This window comes from Schistocerca nitens, chromosome 4, assembly GCF_023898315.1.
Source record: "Schistocerca nitens isolate TAMUIC-IGC-003100 chromosome 4, iqSchNite1.1, whole genome shotgun sequence".
Taxonomy (NCBI): domain Eukaryota; kingdom Metazoa; phylum Arthropoda; class Insecta; order Orthoptera; family Acrididae; genus Schistocerca; species Schistocerca nitens.
The window spans coordinates 551,785,516-551,807,230 of record NC_064617.1 but is presented as its reverse complement, the minus strand read 5'-3'; the positions used below and the strand labels follow the sequence as shown (position 1 = coordinate 551,807,230).

General features: G+C 41.6%; 1 protein-coding gene across 1 annotated transcript in view; it reads left to right on the top strand.

Annotated features, from left to right (window-relative positions):
- Window positions 1–763: 763 nt before the first annotated feature.
- LOC126252074 (cholinesterase-like) overlaps window positions 764–21,715 on the top strand; it is a 92,878-nt gene continuing 71,926 nt past the window's right edge. Inside the window, exons 1-4 of the mRNA XM_049952926.1 lie at window positions 764–901; window positions 4,892–5,026; window positions 10,416–10,692; window positions 16,534–16,719. Coding sequence (XP_049808883.1) covers window positions 839–901; window positions 4,892–5,026; window positions 10,416–10,692; window positions 16,534–16,719 — 661 coding nt within the window. The 5' untranslated portion in view covers window positions 764–838. The remainder of the gene's footprint in view (window positions 902–4,891; window positions 5,027–10,415; window positions 10,693–16,533; window positions 16,720–21,715) is intronic.

Sequence of the window (21,715 nt, the reverse complement as noted above, 5' to 3'; positions counted from 1 at the left end):
ATCAGGAGGCTAATATACTTGTAGCTCTGCAAAATGACTAGCGTCAATAATGTAGGCATATCTAAACACCCAAAGAGAGCCTCTCACAACTCAAAAGGTGTTATACCGTTGTTTTACTTAACGCGAAAATGCAGATAGGCCTTACCGTAATTGAGTGTACAAAACAGTCTCGATTTTCTTTCCGCGTCAAAGCTCGAGCATTTGTTCCCGACGTAAACGACGGAGAGTTTCGCCGAAAGCTAGCGGTTATACTCTGATCTGAAACGGCAAGGAACCTGTGAAGGATGAAGTCGTGATAGACTTGACTGTCAAACCTAGTTCCATTTCCCTTATGTGAACAGTTCTTCAAGCAACAGAACCACCTGAACGTGGAAAAAAAGCATTGTGAAATGAATGTTCTGTAAATTTTCTTTTCGAAGATGTTTTCTAATCGACAGGTGATATAGTATCATAGAAACAGGAAAAAATCACATGACACATATTTACTAAAAGAGAAAAAAATGGAAATTTTGCGCACCGTACAAAGAATGGGATAAAAATTTCTAAGAAAAGTTAAGATTCGCGCCTGTATGTGGTATCTTTTGAGTCTTCTGTCAGCATCTGGTGTTTATTAAAAGACATTACGTTTTCCTATTCGTACTGTCCTTTCTCAGCTCAGTAGCGTTTCACGTATCAGATAAATAACACAGACCGGAAAGGCTATCTAATCACGTTATAGCCACTTGAAGCCGATGTCCACATAAGAGGTGCTGTCACTGAGCGACTTCACTGATCGCCCCCTGACAATACCCAGTTTTGCAACGGCTGCTGTCCTCGTCCGTGTGGAGCTCATGCAGCCATGGAGCCGAGCCGTCTGTCGTGCATAACGTTAATGTTCCTTACTTCAGCAGTACTCGTCAAGGTAAAACACCAGTATCGCCATTTTTCAAGTCGCAACGACTATCAGTTCAAAAAGTGAACTATGGGATGTTTTCATTTTATATTGGCTTCTAGAAGTGTTTGTTTAGATGTTCGTGCTGAAGCTGAATAAAAAAAATAGTGAGAAGACGGGTTTTGTTTTAGGAATATATTGGTATATTCTTCGTACTGTTACAAACATAGAGCATGTCAATGAAACTGAAAACAGTTTTGTTTTAGGTGGTGAATGATTCAACCAGGCACAAATATTTTTGAGTGGTTTATTTTAGTGCCATAAGCGGTTTCAGGCTGTCATACCCATCTTCATATGTCTGTTATTTTCTGTTACATACGTGTTTCTATCAACAGCATGTCGTCTGCTCCCACACTACACAAGATTATTTGAGTATTCATTGCTACTTTATAACTTGGTTCATTAATGTAAATACTTTAAAATGATTGCATTTATTTAGATGTGATGTGAAACAGTTGTGTTCAGCTACATAAGTTTCAGTAGATGGCGATTTGTTTTGTTGTGGTCTGTGTCACTTATGTACGTGTACATAACTATATTGCATTATATTTAAATAAATGCAAGCACATCAGCGTATTCTTACTAATGATACAACTTATAAAGTGGCTCTAAATGCTCAGATATTCTTTTGCAGTGTGGGAGCAGATAACATGTTACTGATCAAAACGTATACGTAACAGAAAAATATCCATCTGAAGATGGGCATGGTAGTCCGAAACCGGTTATGGAACTAAAATAAAAATTTAAAAAACGTTTGCGGCTGGTTAGGTCATTCACCAACCTTCATTAATAAGGTTATGTTGTTCACAAGATCCAACATCGATAGTATGATACCTTTGTTTCGCAAGAGATCGGTTCACTTTCATTTTCGAGAATGCTTAACGCCGTTTTTCAAATTTTGCTACTTTCGCATATCGTCTCAACGATGTTAAACTGTTTCCGCGGGTTACACGTAACAGTACAAACAAACATTGTGTGAAGTCAAGCCTTAACTGTCATTAGTTGAGATAACTTTAATTTTCTTCTGTGGTTTAAAGGGAGCATTTCTAGAAGGAAAGACTAGGCAGGCGTACAGAGAGAGATGGACAAGGTCCTTGATATATCCAATAATAATATCGACCAGACTGCATTCCAGCTGTAATTATCGAGTATGCCAGGTAAAATCTGCCCACTGTTTAACGCAGTCATCATGGTCCTGCGAAGGTAATGTACTGGATGTGTCGACCAACAGTTTTCTTTAGAACTTGAGCCTAGTGTGATTGATAATCAACATAAAGCAAAAATCATTTGACGAAGCAAATCTTTAAATTGTTCAAAAATCGATGCAACGTGATCACTGCTACTTCACTGACCACCTCATTCATTCAACAATAGTACCAGTAGAGCTTGTCTGCTGCAGTAGTCTATGATTAATGACGTACATCAACTACTTGTACCTACTGTAGTTTTGCATCCCACTGCCAGTCGCACCACTGATCTGCGACGATACTGTCAAACCAATAACAACGCCGTTCTTAAAGGAATCATAAACGTCCCGCACCGTGTCTTGTACTACAGATTTCAAAATAACCTACATATTCCATCCGATACTATTGACGACAGTATCACATAACTGACTATCGATGCAAAGCCATTCGCGACAAAAAACAACAGTCTTATTGATCCTAACCATAAATTTACATCACTCGGATTCCATTTCTCTTTACATAAAACATGCATGAGACAATAATTCAGTATTACTCATCGCTTGGTGACTCCGTTGATGCAGTACTATCCTTCCGAAATTGTGTTATAGATTCGTCTAAGGCATCCGTTTTTCTCGAATGCTGAAACCACTTTAATGCGTTACCCCACACTATACTACCACGAATTGAGTCTTCATAGCACATAAAGACCATTGTAGTGTAATGAGTTTCATCGGGGGAGGCAATTAATTTCGCTAATTCCAAAACTATATCAAATATCAACCACAGAAGTCGTTGTGTAATATTCGTATTCAATGAAATAATAGTTAGAAGAAAGAAAAATATTCAGTAAATTATGGAGGCCAAAAAATCATGACTTAAATATGTAACTGTAATCCACACGCATAAAATGAATTAGTATTACTGAAATATAAATCATAATTTTAAATCCTCTATAACTTTTAAAATATTCTTTTAGATTTCAAGAAAGTCTTACTAACTCTGTTTGATAAGAAGGCAGACAGGCTCCAGGGTGCAATAGTGGACGCAACTCTGGTTACTACCACATTAAAACACATTCAAATTTCATATGCGACACAGAAATCCTTGTACGTTAACTTTAATATATAAAAAAAGAAAGAGCTATCTTTCAAGCAGTGTAATTCTATTGTCGTAAATATTTTTATACCTCGTTTTGTGACATCACTGGAAGTGCATTTCAGTACATTTAGTGTAAACGCGAAGTGTCACTTCAGACTGCGTTAATATCTGGGTATGTTCGCTTGGACCCATAATGCTTTGATTTCTGCGAAATGTAGAGTGATAGTGTTTGAACATATCAGATGACACTCTTGTGCGAATTCGATTAGTTGTTTCGAAAATAAATGGTGAGCTACGAAGAAATGTTTTATTTCTGTAATTTCCTTGCACATGGCTATAAAACCTATCAGCACAATTTAACTTCACTATCCGGAACTTGGAATCAGTTGCAGCCATTAATGTCATCTCATTTCATTCAAGTAACGTACCAGTTCGATCTGTACAGTGGTGCAGCTATGCTGACGGGTGTTCAAACATATTAATCGACCCTGAGATTACATAACTCTCAGCCTGAACATCTGACCAACTGACCGTTTCTGTGACAGTTGTTTGCAGTCAGCTGATCATCACAATTTGCGAGCCAGCAGCATGCTGTTGGTTGAAAATAGGTCCGCAACTTCTTTTATAATTAATATGAATGGTTGTAGTTCCGTCGTGAGTTGTATTGAGAACAATCATTATTTTTTCTTGACGGTAATTGGTTTCGGATACGGGTGTCCATTTAGAAATCATCCGTATCGTAAGTAGGACAATACAAGCGATAGCCTGTATACAAAAACTGTCCGTGGAGTGATGACCAAAGTGCGACTACAGCCGACTCAACAACAGTACTCAGACGACATAGGACGGATATTAGAAAAGCAGTTCTCTAACGTCCGTTTTATGAGTGTGTTGTTGAGTCGGCCATAATGCCGCTTTGATCAGCGCTGATGGGAGAGTTTTGTGCGTGGCCTATCGCCTGTATTGTTCTACTTACGATAAGGAGACACGTGTCCGAAACTATTTAGCATTAAGAAATAAAAAAGATACTTGTCAGTGCAGCTTATGACGGAGGTGCCACCATAAAAAAACAAAAAAAAAAGATAATTCTTATGGCAACCATTTATCCCATCACAGTTTTCTTTTGATTTAAGAAGCTTCCGTGAATGTTCTTAGCAAGCATAATTTATTAGAGCTGCTGTAAGAGTTCAGCTGAACGATCTGCTGTGAACAAAGAAACGATTACATCATCGTCTCCATACTCAGATTAGACTTAAACATTTTACTCTGGAACGTAAGGTATACGAAAGCGTCGTATCATTAAGAGATATTTGAATTTTATTTCAGTCCATCATCAAACTCTGAAAGAAGCGTTGTTTAACATAAAGAACCTCAAAACAGCAATAATTTCAAATCTCAGGCAGATTACTTTTAAAAATGCACATGGGATATGAAGGGAAATTCGTTGTACTACTGATGAGAATACTGAACTTATTTGTTCGCATTCAAGGAAGTGAAGCAAAAACTGCGGAGATAAAATGCTTCGGAAAAATAGTAGTTTGGGGAATGAGATTTCCTTATTTTATCTAACTCTTTGATGACGCAAAATTTTACAAGACGACCAAGTTGTAAAGAGGAATCATCTTCCCCTTATGGTCTCTCGCGTGGCTTCTACTAAATTCCACCTTTGTTTCAGGCACAGGAAGTGTTGGTGACAGTCGAGCAGGGCAGTCTACGAGGTACCACAGCCAAGAGCGTCTACAACACCTCCTACACTGCGTTTCTGGGCATCCCGTATGCCACTCCGCCGTTAGGGAAACTGCGGTTCCAGGTAAGTGTTCAGGTCGCTGGCAGTCAGATGGATATTTATCGAAACTACATCGGTCTCAATATATCACTGAATCTTAACGTAAATAGCGATAATCGAATAACAAAGGGAGACAAGTTGTGAAACTTCACTACGTCGCAGCGAATTAGTGAAAATGAAACTTCAAAAACACAGTTTCATACAAGGAATTCATGTTATACATTAGAAAACGTTTCAAACATATCAAATCGGGTTCGAGAATTTGGCACAGTACAAGTAATATCAGTACGAAGAGCGACTATCCTACACATCTCTGCACGTTCTGTGATGTATGATACTAGTAAAAGGCGGTGTGCAAAGTACTTTTTTCAAACAAGTTGTACATTGTTCCAGTTCGATGGTGATAAAAATGAAGTTATTAATATGACAGAGATATTTGTTAAGTTTGTTACATTTTGCTAATATTTTATCATAGACAGAGAAAAAATGATTAAAATGAATTCTTTTAAGCACTAAATTTAAAAGTAGCCCAAGATACAAAACACGGGAATTTATAAAATAAAAAAAATAAAATAAAACACAGCCATCATAGCCCCACTCACATTTCAAGTTACTGAGCACAGAAGAATGCATCCTACTAAACACCGATCGCCCAGCATACTCGCCTGTACTTGATTAAATTAAGCTGCCTATGAAACAAAACATAAATAAAAATGCATGTAGATGAGGTGGTTACATTATTAACTTCACTGGTAATAAAGAAAGGTGTTACAGCTGCTTTAGAAGTTGCAGAAACAGGAACATAGCTGCTTCCACATGGTCATTTGTTACAAGTAATGGTAAACCTGTTCACATCCACAACATAAGAATTTTCCTATTAAGTAAAGGCAAGTGCACAGAAAAACAACTCATATAAGCAAATATACGTACACTGAAGTTATCGGAATAACATGTTTCAACAGGAAGCCATTCTATGAAGCGCAGACAGTGACAACTTTCAGGACATGGCGTAGTAAACATATAATTTACATCAGTCTCGGTGCCACACACACCTTGTCATCGTTACCCATTTTAACAAATCCTGACCTTGAAATACTTCATAAACTCAATGACGAATTTAGAATAAATCTTTACGAAAGTCCTTACTCCTGGAACTTTAACAAATAGTTTTCTACATAAACCTTGTCTCTTAGTTAATAACTGACATTTGAGGTGGTGCCTATACACGTGAACACATTGTTGTATATTTTCGCAAGTTTACATGTTCCACAATTTTTAGTGTACTTAGTGCTTTCAAGGCTCTAAATCCTTTTTAATAAGTAATTATGTCATGCACAACATATTTCTGTTTTTCCTGTCAGTAGTGAAAAGTTGTGACGGCAGCTGTTACTTATTTTCTGAGAAAATTCATGGTTAATACGACTGTCCCTGATATATTCAGTCTACACATTGAGCAAGCACTGAAAACACAAAGCAAGTAGGAATACGAAGCGACATTGCATTGTATTTAATCACTGACCGTCAAGTTGTGTGATATTTCCCCATAAAAATATTATATGTAGTCATAACAATGGTAGACTTCATTCTGCCTCAGAATAATATTGCTGTCATGTGGGGAAAATCACAGCGGTTGCAATGGAAGTCTGTTCAGCTTGCATATAAATGTAATCTTAACAAGTTCCCGCTGTAACTCACTCTGGACGGTTTACTATTGTTCTTCCCGTTGTCATGAAACTAAGGGTTGAGATCGCTGTACGAGAGTGACAAGTTGAGTGATGGTTGATTGTGTTAAAATGTAGCACAATGGGATGACGTATGTCGCAGTGCACAGCAAGATTAATCGGACTCCGAGTAACAAACAATTTAGACTGAAGGTTCTGAGAAAAAGGATGCAAATATGCATATAGTACCAGGCTGATGGCGCGTAATCGTCACAGCGGAATAAAGCTGTGGAAAATATAACAACTTATACAGACAGTTAGTAATATTAAATGTACTTATTCAATAGATGGTAAGTCATTTTAGTTCGAAAATAAGATTATTATTCATAAATAGCTCAAAGACACAAATATCGCGTTCTAATGTATATCGAGACGTAAGAAGGGATGAGAAGTAAGTAATATTGTAAAGAAGTTCCTTTGTTTCGTATAAAAGAAGAAAGAAGGTAATCCATGGATTTAATACCGTGCATCGAGGTCAACTAAATACATGTGTGTACAGTACTTAGATAAACGGTAAAAGTTGTTTTAACACCATTGCCTAAACCCAGGGGCAGGAGCAAACTCATAGCTCCATGCCACAGCCATCTTCTAAGCCTTGCCCTGTTCCTAAACACCGCCCTTCCGCATCCTACTCCCCTCCCCATCCACCAATCCATCCCGCCCCCTCCCACCCCACTTCCTAAGCTACATCCTCTTCTTCGTAGACCATGCAATCCCAATTTTTGGAAGTAAGCCAGTCAGTGAGTGTTACCCAACACACTGATTTAGCTAACCCAGCAGCAGCTCAGTTACCTTATAAAAGCCCTTGTTTCTCCATTTATTGCACTTATGCCAATGGGAGAGCATCTAAGCTAATTATCTTATACATTTCGAACTGTGCTAACAGTTCAGTAATTTACTATTGATTCTCATTTCTCAGATGCGTATTAAGACCTCATAACCTTTTCTTGGATACAGGACAAGCAGAGGGTTTCCGACGGCAAGAATGAGGGGAATATAACATCATTTTCGTCTAGTGGAGTCGGCAATTGCATTATGTATTCATGCCACTTGACATGTCCACTCCATCGTCAATTGTTAGTTCGTTTCTCGTAGCAGGGGGAGGGTGCCCAAACACGGTGAGCATTATACTATGAAAAGCTGTAAATGATATTAGTGGCCAAAGATTTCCAAATCAATATGGGACTCTAGCCACGCCGTTCCATTTAAGGAATGTCATTGTTTACAGACCATTGCGTTGAACAATCATGTCACGCTGACACAGTCATCGTCTCTTAATTGTTTCTGAAATGTACGCAATAAACTGCTGTAAAATGCGTTCGTATGTATCCTCATTTAACGTTTTCTGAAGCACAACATGGGGTCCATATCCTAACAACGAAAACTACCCGAACACCGTAACACCACCTCTTCTGTGCGTTACTGCTGCCAGTACACGTAATGGCAAGTAGTGTTCTCCAGAAATTCACCAAGCCCAAAATCTTCTATCAGATTTCCACAGGGTGTAGCGTAAGTCATCACTCTAAGTCACTCGCCTCTAGTCATCATTCGTCCAGCGGTGTCGCTCCTTTCAGTACCTTAAGTAGCTCTCAGAGGTGACTGTACAAATGTGTGGTTTATGAGGAGAGGCACGAGCATTGCACTCCCTTCCTTTCAACTTCCTATGCACAGCACTGTGCTAGTTGGACTGTTGGTTGCACGTTGGAAAGCACAAGTGATCCCTTTCGCCGATGTCAAAAGGTTTTTGGCAACTACCCTCCGCAATGTTCGACAGTCCCTGTCCGTCAGTAAGTGAGGTCTACCTGGCCTTGATTTATCTGTATTTAATCCTTCGCGTTTCCGCTTTGGAAGGTCCCTGATGGATTTGTTAGGTGACACACGGTGACTAGTCCACGTATGTAGTTACTGATCCCTGCTGACTAACCAATTCTGCTGTTTCTCTACTGACAACACAACACTCCTCGCTTCCTTTTATATCAGTTGGTCCCCCTCTCTTCACAACTACTGCACAATTTCGCAGTAAAAAGGATGTGCCCGCCGCGGTGGCCGAGCGGTTCAAGGGACTTCAGTCCGGAACCGCGCGACTGCTACGGTCGCAGGTTCGAATCCTGCCTCGGGTATGGATGTGTGTTATGTCCTTCGGTTAGTTAGGATTAAGTAGCCCGCCCGGTTGGCCATGCGGTCTAACGCACGGCTTTCCGGGCGGGAAGGAGCGCCTGGTCCCCGGCACGAATCCGCCCGGCGGATTTGTGTCGAGGTCCGGTGAGCCGGCCAGTCTGTGGATGGTTTTTAGGCGGTTTTCCATCTGCCTCGGCAAATGCGGGCTGGTTCCCCTTATTCCGCCTCAGCTACACTATGTCGGCGAATGCTGTGCAAACAAGTTCTCCACGTACGCCTACACCACCATTACTCTACCACGAAAACATAAGGGTTTACACCCGTCTGGTGTGAGACGTTCCCTGGGAGGTCCACCGGGGACCGAACCGCACAATAATCCTGGGTTCGGTGTGGGGCTTCTGAGGGCGAAGTGGACTGCGGTAGTCGTCGTGGGGTTGCGGACCACTGTGGTTGCGGCGGGGACGGAGTCCCTCCGTCGTTTCTAGGTCCCCGGTTAACATAACATAACATAACATAGGTTTAAGTAACTCTAAGTTCTGCGGGACCGAGGACCTCAGATGTTAAGTCCCATAGTGTTCAGACCCATTTGAACAAAGGGTGCCAGCATACCTATAACCAGATAGTGTATTTGAGTTATTTCACAAATGAAATAAATCTAACAGAGCCTCAGCATTGTCTTTTATTCTAGTAGGACATAACAGTGAAAATGACGTGACAAGCTTAAACAATGAAAGGAAATAGAGGTCTATCGTCTTTTCAATATTTTTATGCCAGCCGTTCCAGTTCCGCTTCCCTGAAACGTTTCATTACGTAAAGCGTAAGTTTGTAAGTAGGCTGTTGAGGGTTTTATGTTGGTAACGCTATGTAGTGCTCTGTATGAAAATCGCTGACTGCGCTGTGTGCAGTCTGTGGCTGGTTGGACTCGTTGTTGAATTACTCGTTTGTGTAGTGTTGGGCAGTTGGAAGTGAACAGCGCGTAGCGTTGTGCAGTTGGAGGTGAGCCGCGAGCAGTGGTGGATGTAGAGAGAGAGATGACACAGTTTTGAGAGGTTAATATAAACGGACGATCTGGACGTGTGTCCGCCAGAAAAAGGAAATTTGTGAAGATGGATGTCAAGAATGTATACACACACACACTTTTAAACATTATTAAGGTAAATATATTGTTTGCTCGCTATCAAAATCTTTCATTTACTTACTATGCCTATCAGTAGTTAGTGCCTTTAGTAGTTAGAATCTTTTACTTAGCTGGCAGTATTGGCGCTCGTTGTATTGCAGTAGTTCGAGTAACGAAGGTTTTTGTGAGGTAAGTGATTCATGAAAGTAATAGGTTATTGTTAGTTAGGGCCATTCTTTTTTAGGGATTATTGAAAGTCAGATTGCGTTGAGCCAAAAATCTTGTTTTTCAGTTTAGTGATATTCAGAATAAGTAAAGACAGAACTATCTATGTTGTGTGTTACTCAGCTGTTTCTGTATCAAATAACGTAAGACTTTTTCCAGCACTGTCACTCAGTAATTTTTGAAAGGGGACGTTTCAAATTCCATTAACGAATGAAAAATAACTGTTCTGCAGGCTCCACAGCCGGCTGGAAACTGGGAAGGAGTGCGTAATGCCACCCAATATGGCAGTGACTGTATCCAACCGGACGGAAGCGGCTCCGAAGACTGCCTCTATCTGAACGTGTACGTGCCTGGCGTTCCGGAGGAGGGCGCGCAACTGCCCGTCATGTTCTGGGTGTACGGTGGTGGGTTCAGAGGTGGCAGTGGTTCTGACGAGGAATACGGCCCAGACTTCCTCGTCTCCTACGGTGTCATACTCGTCACTATTAATTATCGCCTGGGGCAACTTGGTAAGTATTGTTTCCTGATATTCTGCATTAGTTACTGCCAATGATCCCAGCTTTGAGTGCAACCACTGCTTACATATCGTATAAAGTCGTCAACAGTTGAGGCCGAGGGTAACTCCTTATAAGAGTTACCTTACCTCTCAACGGCCTTATCAAAGAGGGAAAAGCAACGGATGGAATTATTGGGCCTCAGCTGCTCTTGGGAGGCGGGGGAGGGGAGAAAAATTAACTCTGTTCATCGATAGGGCTGTTTCCACAGGAACAGCAACGAAACAGGAACGACAATTATGTCATGCATACGCACCGACGCTACAAGCAGACATGAAAGTTTTCGTAGTTACGAATATGGGCAACCATGAGCTGTATAATGGAACGACAATAATGATAATTTGTACCAAACCACGACTCGAAACTCCCTCGGTTATCGCGAGCAGTTACCCAATCATTAGAGTACCCAAGCGCGTCTCAGTATCAGATTCAAACTTTCACCTATCGGCAACCATGCGTCTACAGCGCTTAAACCTGGAGAGGTGGCGTAGTGGTTAGCACTCTGAACTCGCATCCGGGAGGCGACTGTTCAAACCCCCGTCCGCTCCTCTAGATGAAGGTTTTTCGTGATTTCCCAAAATCACTTCAGACAAATGCTGTAATGATTCCTCTGAAAGGGCATGATGACTTCCTTCCCTGTCCTTCCCTAATCCGATGGGACCAATGGCCTCGCTGTTTGCCCCCTCTCCGAAACCAACCAGTTGTACACGTACATCCATGACGAATACTCCTCGTACATCTGTTACTTATGATCCGGTGCATGGAAGAAATTTTAACTGAAAGTCGCTTGCCAAGTGTCAAGTAGAAGATAGAAAACGTAGAGCATGTTAGGGAAGTCAATGGGAAACTCATTTTGTAAAGGGGGATGAAACCTGATATATACAGTACAGTAAATAGATTTAAATGGACGTAGCTTGCAATAAGTTAAGCATTGATGAAAATTTCGATAGTGCCAGATGTTGAGTGGCTAGCCTATCATCCAGTACACGAAGACATCACGTCTGCGTTCACTGTAATGTCATTTGAGGTAAACTCTACCGTTATTATGACCTGATAGTCAAGGGAAGGCCGAATTCGGTTACTATTGGTTGCCTTCTGCAGCTACACACATTTATTTTTAAAACAATAATTCCAGACTCAACAATAAATAAAAAATACCACACGTTATTAATGAAGGAATAAAAACTGTATAATAATAGTGTTTTCAGTGCGCTACAATTTAGCAAATCACCATATAATAGGGATACAGATAATGTTAAAAAAAAAGAAACAAGCCACTGTGATCACGGCTGAAGGCCTTACACGCCAAGAATGGCCATATATTAAGAATGTTTCAGAACTCGCTGCAATTACTACTTACAGGTATTAAAATATTAAAAAGTAAGTGGCCACAAACATAGCAAAAGGTACTAGACGCTAGGCATTGCAGTAAATAATGCTTTAAGGCTTACTGCTAAAATACAAATATCGAATTATTTTTTTCAAGGCAAATGACCACAATCATGGCTGAAGGCCTTACATGCCAGGAACGGCAATTATAAAAAAAAATTAGAAGCCTGCTGTAAAACAGCAAATACAAGCAAAGGTTAATTAAAAGAAACAAGCAACCGACCACAAAACGCTGACATAATATGATATTAACCTTGTAACACAATCCTTACACTGCTAGATTTATTCCAGAAGGCGACTGAAACTATTAACTAGACATACATAACTTTTACTGTAGGCATTACAAGGCACGGCAATAAATAATACAATAATAAAGCACAAGGACCAGTCACAGACGGTGCTCTAGCAATCGACATCTGAGAAGGTCCGGCAACAAACACTTTTGCGACCTATGAGATAGGCAGTCAAGGGTGGCATTCACGTCACAAGATGGTAACTCATGCTAGTCGCAGTCTACCGAATAACTAATGACAATGTTGCTGAAGCTACCTGACGTCCAATAAAGCAAATGAAAGAATGGAACAATACCCCAAAGCCGGAACCGGCGGACTGCACTACACCCCCACAATACTGTGCTTAGAGCGCCCGGAACGAGAAAGGAAACACTAACATCAGAGTAGAAATGGTTCAAATGACTCTGAGCACTATGGGATTTAACTTCTAAGGTCATCAGTCCACTACTTAAACCTAACTAACCTAAGGACATCACACTCATCCATGCCCGAGACAGGTTTCGAACCTGCGACCGTAGCGGTTTCGCGGTTCCAGGTAGTAGCGCCTAGAACCACTCGGCCTCCCCGGCCGGCTCCAGCGCAGAAGAATCACAAACGGGCAACAATCAGGAAATCTGTCAAAACTACACGCCTTACCGGACAGCATTGGCAAGGCGAAGAAACGTACACTACCGTTACATACACTAACCCCCAGGGCAGGTAACTAGGGCGTTAGCGCCCAGTAGGCAGGAAAAAACACCGCTGGTTGAACTTAACAAACTGTAACAAGCTGAACTCAGAAAATAGTACTAACAAGTAGAGGAAGGATAATCAGACCTTGAAGGAAAATCAGATCCGCCTTCCCCAAGCACTCTACTCGCTGCTCTTCGCCTTGACGACACTACGAGCAGCAACACGAACCCAAGTCGCTGGAGAATCCCGAGATACCACAATGGTGGAGGTTTGTCTAGCTGAAATAAAATGCACTCACCTTAAAGCCCAATTTACGACGAGGTCGTGCACCCTACTAACCACAGCCGTTCCATCTGGCAGTCCATGCGCGCCGCTAGTGGTCCCGACGTGTTTTCGCACTGCGCGGACCTGGCTCCTCCTGAGTCCCCAACCGAACTGCCACATTCACACGACACGGAAAAACAACGACGTCGCCCCAAAGATAGGGCAACATTTATTAAATATCGTAACCGCCGCTGCTGCCACTATCGGACAGGCAACGCTTGCGAAACTAGTGGCGCCTGTCAAGACAAGAAGAAGACAAACAACCGCAATCATGCCAAGTAAAAGAAACGGTCTGGCCTCCAACTGAGGACGGAAACCTACAAACAGCACCAACGCGATCCGCAGCACGGCTCACTTATCAAAGAGTGACTCGACATATGTATATGATGATTTTAAAGGTAATAGGGTAGAAAAGCATTTCTTAACGTATGCTTCGGACAGCCAATAGAACTAATGAAAACAGTTTCACTGTTAGATCATCTTCAAGTATTTTAGGTGATCTGGAGATGAGAAGCATAATGCAGTTAATTCCGCCATCAGCAAGTGTAGGATTCCTGACAAACAGCCCAGTTTCTGTACAGATTGTGAATGACGAGTCCGCACTGATTAACGTATATTTGGTCTCAACCATATCCTTAATTCGTAATTTTTATGTAATACTTTCAAGTTTCATACGCGCCTAACGCTCCCAGAAACTGGTAAACGGTATTTTCTTCCCTTAGCAAGCCACCATATCACCACACTCAATACTCGGTAGTTATTTTCTTTCCTTTTGAAAGTCGCTGGAAACTCGGCAGTGTAAATGAACTGGGAAGTACACACATGGGAGTGACCAGAAAGACCGAAGCGTAGACCGTCCTTGTTCAGTATACTGCTGTCATGGAGACTTAAAAAAAAATAGCTCTCAGCACTATGGGACTTAACATCGGAGGTTATCAGTCCCCTAGAACTTAGAACTACTTAAACCTAACCAACCTAAGGACGTCACACACATCCAGGCCCAAGGCAGGATTCGAACCTGCGACCGTAGCGGTCGCGCGGTTCCAGACTGTAGCGCCTAGAACCGCTCAGCCACCCCGGCCGGCATGGAGACTTCAATGTTTTTCTCCAACAGCCTTCACTGTGTAAAGAAAGTAGCGCTTCGCTTCAAGAAATGTCACAAGAATGAGGAATTGCGAGGAGCGTTTAACAATAAATGCAACAAAATATTTTCTCGAGCAATTACGGTTGAGTAATACGGAATTGGTTGTGGAGTGTCATGGAATATTCTCACTTCAGCCCCTATAGTTTCATGAAATTCCGATAGGTTGCGGCTCTATACGTAGCCTTCACAATGTTATCTGTAGCGGAGATGCGTTCCAAGCCGAGAGCAGTCATTGACTTTCGTTTGGTGGAAAACCAGAACGTCGTAGATATTCGTATGCTCTTGCAGAACGTCTACGGGGACCTTGCAGTGAAGAAAAGCTTAGTGAGCCGTTGGGCGAGACACCTCGTATCATCCCAACAAGGTCGCGCAAACCTGTCCGATCACCCTCGTGCTTCCTGGCCCCACAGACCTACGACTCATGCAATGAAGGAACGTGCGGACATTCTCATTCAAGGTGATCGACGGATCCTAGTCAACCACCTCGCTGCACAACTGGACTTGTTTATCGATAGACACACTCGTCCACCAGTTGGGGTACCGAAGGGTGTTTGCCCACCTTCCGACTTCCATCTGTCTGGCCTAATTAAGGATACAGTCCGTGGGAAGTAGCACGTGAATGATCGGGAGATTACTCACGAGGCAAGACGTTGCCTCCGATATCGGCAAGTGGAGTGGTACCATGCAGTATACAGGCCATCCTGCGAGGTGGCGTCAGGCTGTCGCACTGAACGAAGATTTTGTTTAGAAATAGTGTTTTGTAGCCGAAAAAATGTGGACTGATATAATGTATTTGAATCCTAAATAAAACCAACCTGCTTCCAGAAAAATATTGTTGCATCATAACTGCGATTACACGTCATTTTTCGGCACTCCGTGTTACGTAGGAATATCTTGAGCAAAAATTTTACAATATTATTTGCACGAAGTTTCAAAACAAGATATTGATACCTGCGTTATAGAAATATACTTTTACATATAAAACACACCCGCATCATGGATATCTACATTTTATTTGTTAAGGTGGTTGGGTAACGAACCGCCTTCTAGTGGTTGTTGAGTTTTTTTTAGGGATCTCACAGCACTGCCAGCCGATCAGAACTTATTTTCCATGTTTCCATACATGTTTCTCCATTCCTGTCATTCGACTATCGTGTTGGATAAATCAGGCCTTTCATTTTATATTATGAAATATTGTTTTCTAATTATTTTTTTGGAATATTGCATTCTGCTATGATATTTCTTGCTTGATTTTGCTTTATATCTCGCGCTTGAATAATTCATGTACTTTTGCATTACATCACAGATCTTAGACTGTGACTATCGTGACATATATGGGAAAGTAGATATCCTTGCCTAAATTCCATTACTCTCTTTCTGGATTATTCAGACTACTCACAGATGCTGGTATTGTATAACTGAACCCACTGCAAACGTTCATAGATACCAAATGCAATAGGCTACTGCAGTATTTACAAGTGGAAACAACAGATTTTTATACAGTCCTGTTTTAACCTTTCTTTGTTTGGAATATCGATGAAAATACTCAAACTCGTGCAATAACAACTGCTGAAACCTGCATGTAGCAGTAAGAGCGACCTCTGGCACTCAGTAGAGTTTTCCCTAGCTATGTGGCCGAACTTTCGGTACACCTGGCTCACGCCTCTCCCCCCTCTCTCTGTGAAAGCCGATCACACGATCGCTCACATCCTGAACGCAGGTACCTCAGAAAAATCCTTCCTTTCTTCTCGGAACTGCCATCTGCTGTAAGCGATAACTATATTTGAACTACTTACTGGGGACAAGTCTTAGAGACTATGCTGTTATAAGATATTCTAGAAATCCCTTATGAATAAGCAACAAAAGAACTGAGATAAGGACATTTCTATGTGCCAGTAACTGTCAGTCTGCAATGTTCGCTTGTTTCTGTTGTGAATTACTTTCTTATGTCATTAATTTCATGGCTGATTCCAGGATTCCTGAGCACGGGAGACGCTGTCGCCCCTGGGAACGCGGGCCTCAAGGACCAGCAGCTGGCCCTGTCCTGGGTACAGAGAAACATCGCGCGCTTTGGCGGTGACCCGCAGCAAATCACGATATTCGGACACAGCGCCGGTGGGATGTCAATCTCTCTGCACTTCGTCTCACCGATGTCCGCAGGTCAGGAGAACTTTTAGCACCGTCTCTTTCTACCTTTACAGATTTGCGTCTGAAGATTTCACAACATCTGTTCTTTTGATGTGGTTATATATTCGGAAGACGACCTCCAGATAAAAGAGCATTATAGCATATTACGTATCGATCATAGCGTCTTGGCGACACCGGGTCAACAAAAAATGCGGGGATAGCATGTAGATATGCTGTATCTGCAGCCATCCTGTTGAACTATTTACTGGGTCGGGTTGTCGCTACGGCAGTTTTATGTGCACATAGCGCACAGTAGTCGTTTCGTGCAATAATATTATGCGAGATTACCGACTGTCATAGAATGAGTGCATGAGAGTAGCATGCAACCTGTAGCTTCGTCTCATGATTCTGAACAATATTCCAAGAAGTCAGAAACATTTAGTGGTCGGTCATCTACGGCCGACTCCATGTGACAATCCAATGGAAAGCTATACCCCTTGCCTTAAATGCCCGAAGACGCCCAACCAGCACAGCAAGTCCTACGACAATAGACCAAGCAGCCACCTGTGAATCCCACTTGCAACCGTACCACTGTCAAAGACGTGAGAGTTCTGTCAGCTTTATTCTTATGTAACAGTTCTCATGGGATGTTGCATGATGTAGCACTGATACACGTCAAAAGTACTTTCCCACTCATGTCGAATCTTGCAAATAAGTTTGTCCCTTCAGCAGAAGCAGAGAGTGATCCTAGATCCTTTTATGTGTCAGCATTGTATCTATGGAGATAATTGGCTCCCTTTGCCCTCAAATGTGGTACTGAATCTTACAATACCACTGACTTTAAGTGTAAGTCTTAATGCGAGTTTCCTACAGGTAGGACAATGACATCATAATCCAAGTTTGTGTAGCAATGACTTCACCATCATCAAATAACGAACCAAGATCTTACCTTCCCATCCCACTCCCTTCACCTCCCCCTTTCCATCTCATCTCCATCTCCCATAGGTTTAAAACAACACAACCAAACACCCAGTGGTATTTCACTGTACATGAAAATTAAATCAAATGTAGCCCCATAGCAGCCATCAAAAGCAGCTGCCAATCTACTTCTTTTTGTGTTCCAACTTCAAAACTATGTTTTTAAACTTACGTCTTAAATAAAAGTTGCATCTTGCAGTGTTTGCCCATCTAAAATACATTAGCCACACACACACACACACACACACACACACACACACACACACACACTCATACACATACACATATACAAATATGCATACCGTGTTTATTCCATGTATGTACTGGTTAAATAGCACTAGTGGATGTGCAAAGTTTGATTTACTTAATTCCACATATAAATGGTTGGTATGATTATTTTCAAGTGACATAATCTTCTTTCCAAGTTTAAAATGTTTCAAAAAATACGTCAGATACATAACAAAGGCAATGTTTGCATTAATTGCCACAGTATTATTTTCCACACACACACACACACACACACACACACACACACACACACACACATACACACCTGTCGACCTTAGCATATAACATGACTGTAGCTCTGAAATTATTTGCCCAATGCTGTTTTCATGCCTAAATAAAACACTAAAATACAGATAAATTTAATTGTTTGCGCTAACTCAAGCAATGTAATAAAACTAACTTGACCAACTTTTTACGTACAGATATAGACATTGCCTAAAGTCTGTGCTAATCAGGAAACTACAAAAGCAAATAATCAGTCTGAATCGCAGCCAATAATTGGAAGAATTTGAGTAATTCAACTTCTTAGGCTCACACATTATGTAAGACACAGTGCACCGTCAAATTATACAGGGTAGTCCATTGATCGTGACCGGGCCGTATATCTCATGAAATAAGCGTAAAACGAAAAAGCTGCAAAGAACGAAACTTGTCTAGCTTGAAGGGGGAAACCAGATGGCGCTATGGTTCGCCCGCTAGATGGCGCTGCCATAGGTCAAACAGAAAGCAACTGCGTTTTTTTAAAAATAGGAACCTCCGTTTTTATTACATATTCGTGTAATACGTAAAGAAATAAGAATGTTTTAGTTGGACCACTTTTTTCGCTTTGTGATAGATGATGCTGTGATAATCACAAACGTATAAGTACGTGGTATCACGTAACATTCCGCCAGTGCGGACGGTATCTGCTTCGTGATACATTACCCATGTTAAAATGGACCGTTTGCCAATTGCGGAAAAGGTCGATATCGTGTTGATGTATGGCTATTGTGATCAAAATGACCAACGGGCGTGTGCTACGTATGCTGCTCGGCATCCTGGACGACATCATCCTAGTGTCCGGACCGTTCGCTGGATAGTTAGGTTATTTAAGGAAACAGGAAGTGTTCAACCACATGTGAAACGTCAGCCACGACCTGCAAAAAATGATGATGCCCAAGTAGGTGTTTTAGCTGCTGTCGCTGCTAATCTGCACATCAGAAGCAGACAAATTGCGCGAGAATCGTGAATCTCAAAAACTTCGGTGTTGATAATGGCACATCAACATCGACTGCACCCGTACCGTATTTCTATGCACCAGGAATTGCATGGTGACGACTTTGAACGTCGTGCACAATTCTGCCACTGGGCACAAGAGAAATTACGGAACGATGACAGATTTTTTCCACGCGTTCTATTTAGCGACGAAGCGTCATTCACCAACAGCGGTAACTTAAACCGGCATAATATGTACTATTGGGCAACGGAAAATCCACGATGGCTGCGACAAGTGGAACATCAGCAACCTTGGCGGGTTAATGTATTGTGTGGCATTATGGAAGGAGGCATAATTGGCCCCCATTTTATCGATGGCAATCTAAATGGTGCAATGTATGCTGATTTCCTATGTAATGTTCTACCGATGTTACTACAAGATGTTTTACTGAATGACAGAATGACGATATACTTCCAACATGATGGATGTACGGCACATAGCTCGCGTGCGGTTGATGCGTTATTGAGTAGCAGGTGACAGGTGGATTGGTCTTCGTAGCACCATACCATGGCCCGAAGTTCACCGGATATGACGTCCCCGGATTTCTTTCTGTGGGGAAAGTTGAAGGATATTTGCTATGTGATCCACCGACAACGCCTGACAACATGCGTCAGCGCATTGTCAATGCATGTGCGAACATTACGGAAGGCGAACTACTAGCTGTTGAGAGGAATGCCGTTACACGTATTGCTCAATGCATTGAGGTTGACGGACATCATTTTGAGCATTCATTGCATTAATGTGGCATTTACAGGTAATCACGTTGTAACAGCATTCGTTCTCAGAAATGATAAGTTCATAAAGGTACATGTATCACATTGAAACAACCGAAATAAAATGTTGAAACGTACCTACGTCCTGTATTTTAGTTGAAAGAAATTACTTGTTACCAACTGTTCGTCTAAAATTGTTAGCCATATGTTCGTATTACAGCGCCGTCTATCACAAAGCGAAAAAAGTGCTCCAACTAAAACATTAATATTTCTTTACGTACTACACGAATATGTAATAAAAACTGGGGGTTCCTATTTTAAAAAACGCAGTTGATATCCGTTTGACCTATGACAGCGCCATCTAGCGGGCCAACCATAGCGCCATCTGTTTTCCCCCTTCATGCTAGACAAGTTTCGTTCTTTGTGGTTGTTTAGTTGGACGTTTATTTCGTGAGATATTTGGCCCGGTCACGATCACTGGACTACCCTGTATATTTGTACATCTAAGTGCTTCTATGATACTTTTCAAGTCTGACAGTGGTATCTGCACGCGAGTACAACAATAGAAAATATAAGCGATGTCATTAACACACTAATACTGTCGTTTACTTCCATTTGAACTAAATGGACTGGAGGCTATGTACAAATCAAACAATTGAAATATTCTGCAACATTTCCCAATCAGTAGAACAGTGCAAACGTCTCTAAATCGTTTATATACAGAATTTTCTATACGCTACTGCTAAATAACACCAAAATATAATTTAAGTATGCAATGCAAGGAAACGATACAAATAAAAATAAAAACTCATTCAGCGTAGCCAAAAGGGAAACGAAATAACTAACCAGTAATTTAGGAAGGAAGAGGAAGGTGTTTTGATGTGCTTTTTACTGCAATACAACATTTAAACTGCATAGATTCGTAATACGCTAGGAGAACTCCTTTAATAAGTATGTTCATCACAACTCGACGAAAGATAGTGATGGAACAAGACAGAGGTAAACATAGCCGAAGATGATGGTGCAACAAGACATAGATTGAAAGCTGATATGCTTGCCACGGAAATACGTAAAATTGTGAGCTCAAACCAAATGTGGCACTTTTGTCGTAAACTAATGATTCCATAAGGTTTTTGAGAAATGCACACGGCTTCTGTATTGTTTTACTGGCAAAAAATTATAGTTAAGCAGCATGTGTTGATGACAAAAGTTTCATTCCTGTACCAGATGTTGCAAGCGCAAAGGCCTCCCAAATTGAATATTTCAACATCTAAAATGGTTTGTAGTAGATGTGGCTGACTTCTCGACAGTACTGAAATATACTCAGGTGAAAAAGGCTTGGAGTGCCGCCTAAAATCATGTCGGATCTCCTTCTGCCTGGCATACTGCATCAGATCCATGAGTCATGGACTAGACAAGCTGCTCTGGAAGTCCACTGCTGAAGTATTGAGCCATGCTGTCTCTACAGCCGTCCATAATTGCGGAAGTGTTTCCGATGGACTCTCGAGGAGACATCGACTTAAAGTAGCACTCTACAAGCGGGCGAGAAGGTTCACATGTTTGAACGAAGCAGATGGCTATACTGGTGGTAGCGTAGCTGATGGTAGTGTCTCCTATGCCAGGCAGGCCTCTTGCAGAGGATCCAAGCAAAGAGAGTCACACAACGCCTCATATTTCTCTTCACCAAATCTTAACTTTTCCCTTCTTGAACTGGTAACATTGAGCAGGGAGAGAGGCGACTGAATGATCAAAAGCAGGCATAGCAGTTTTTATAAGATAAAAATGGAAACAAAGA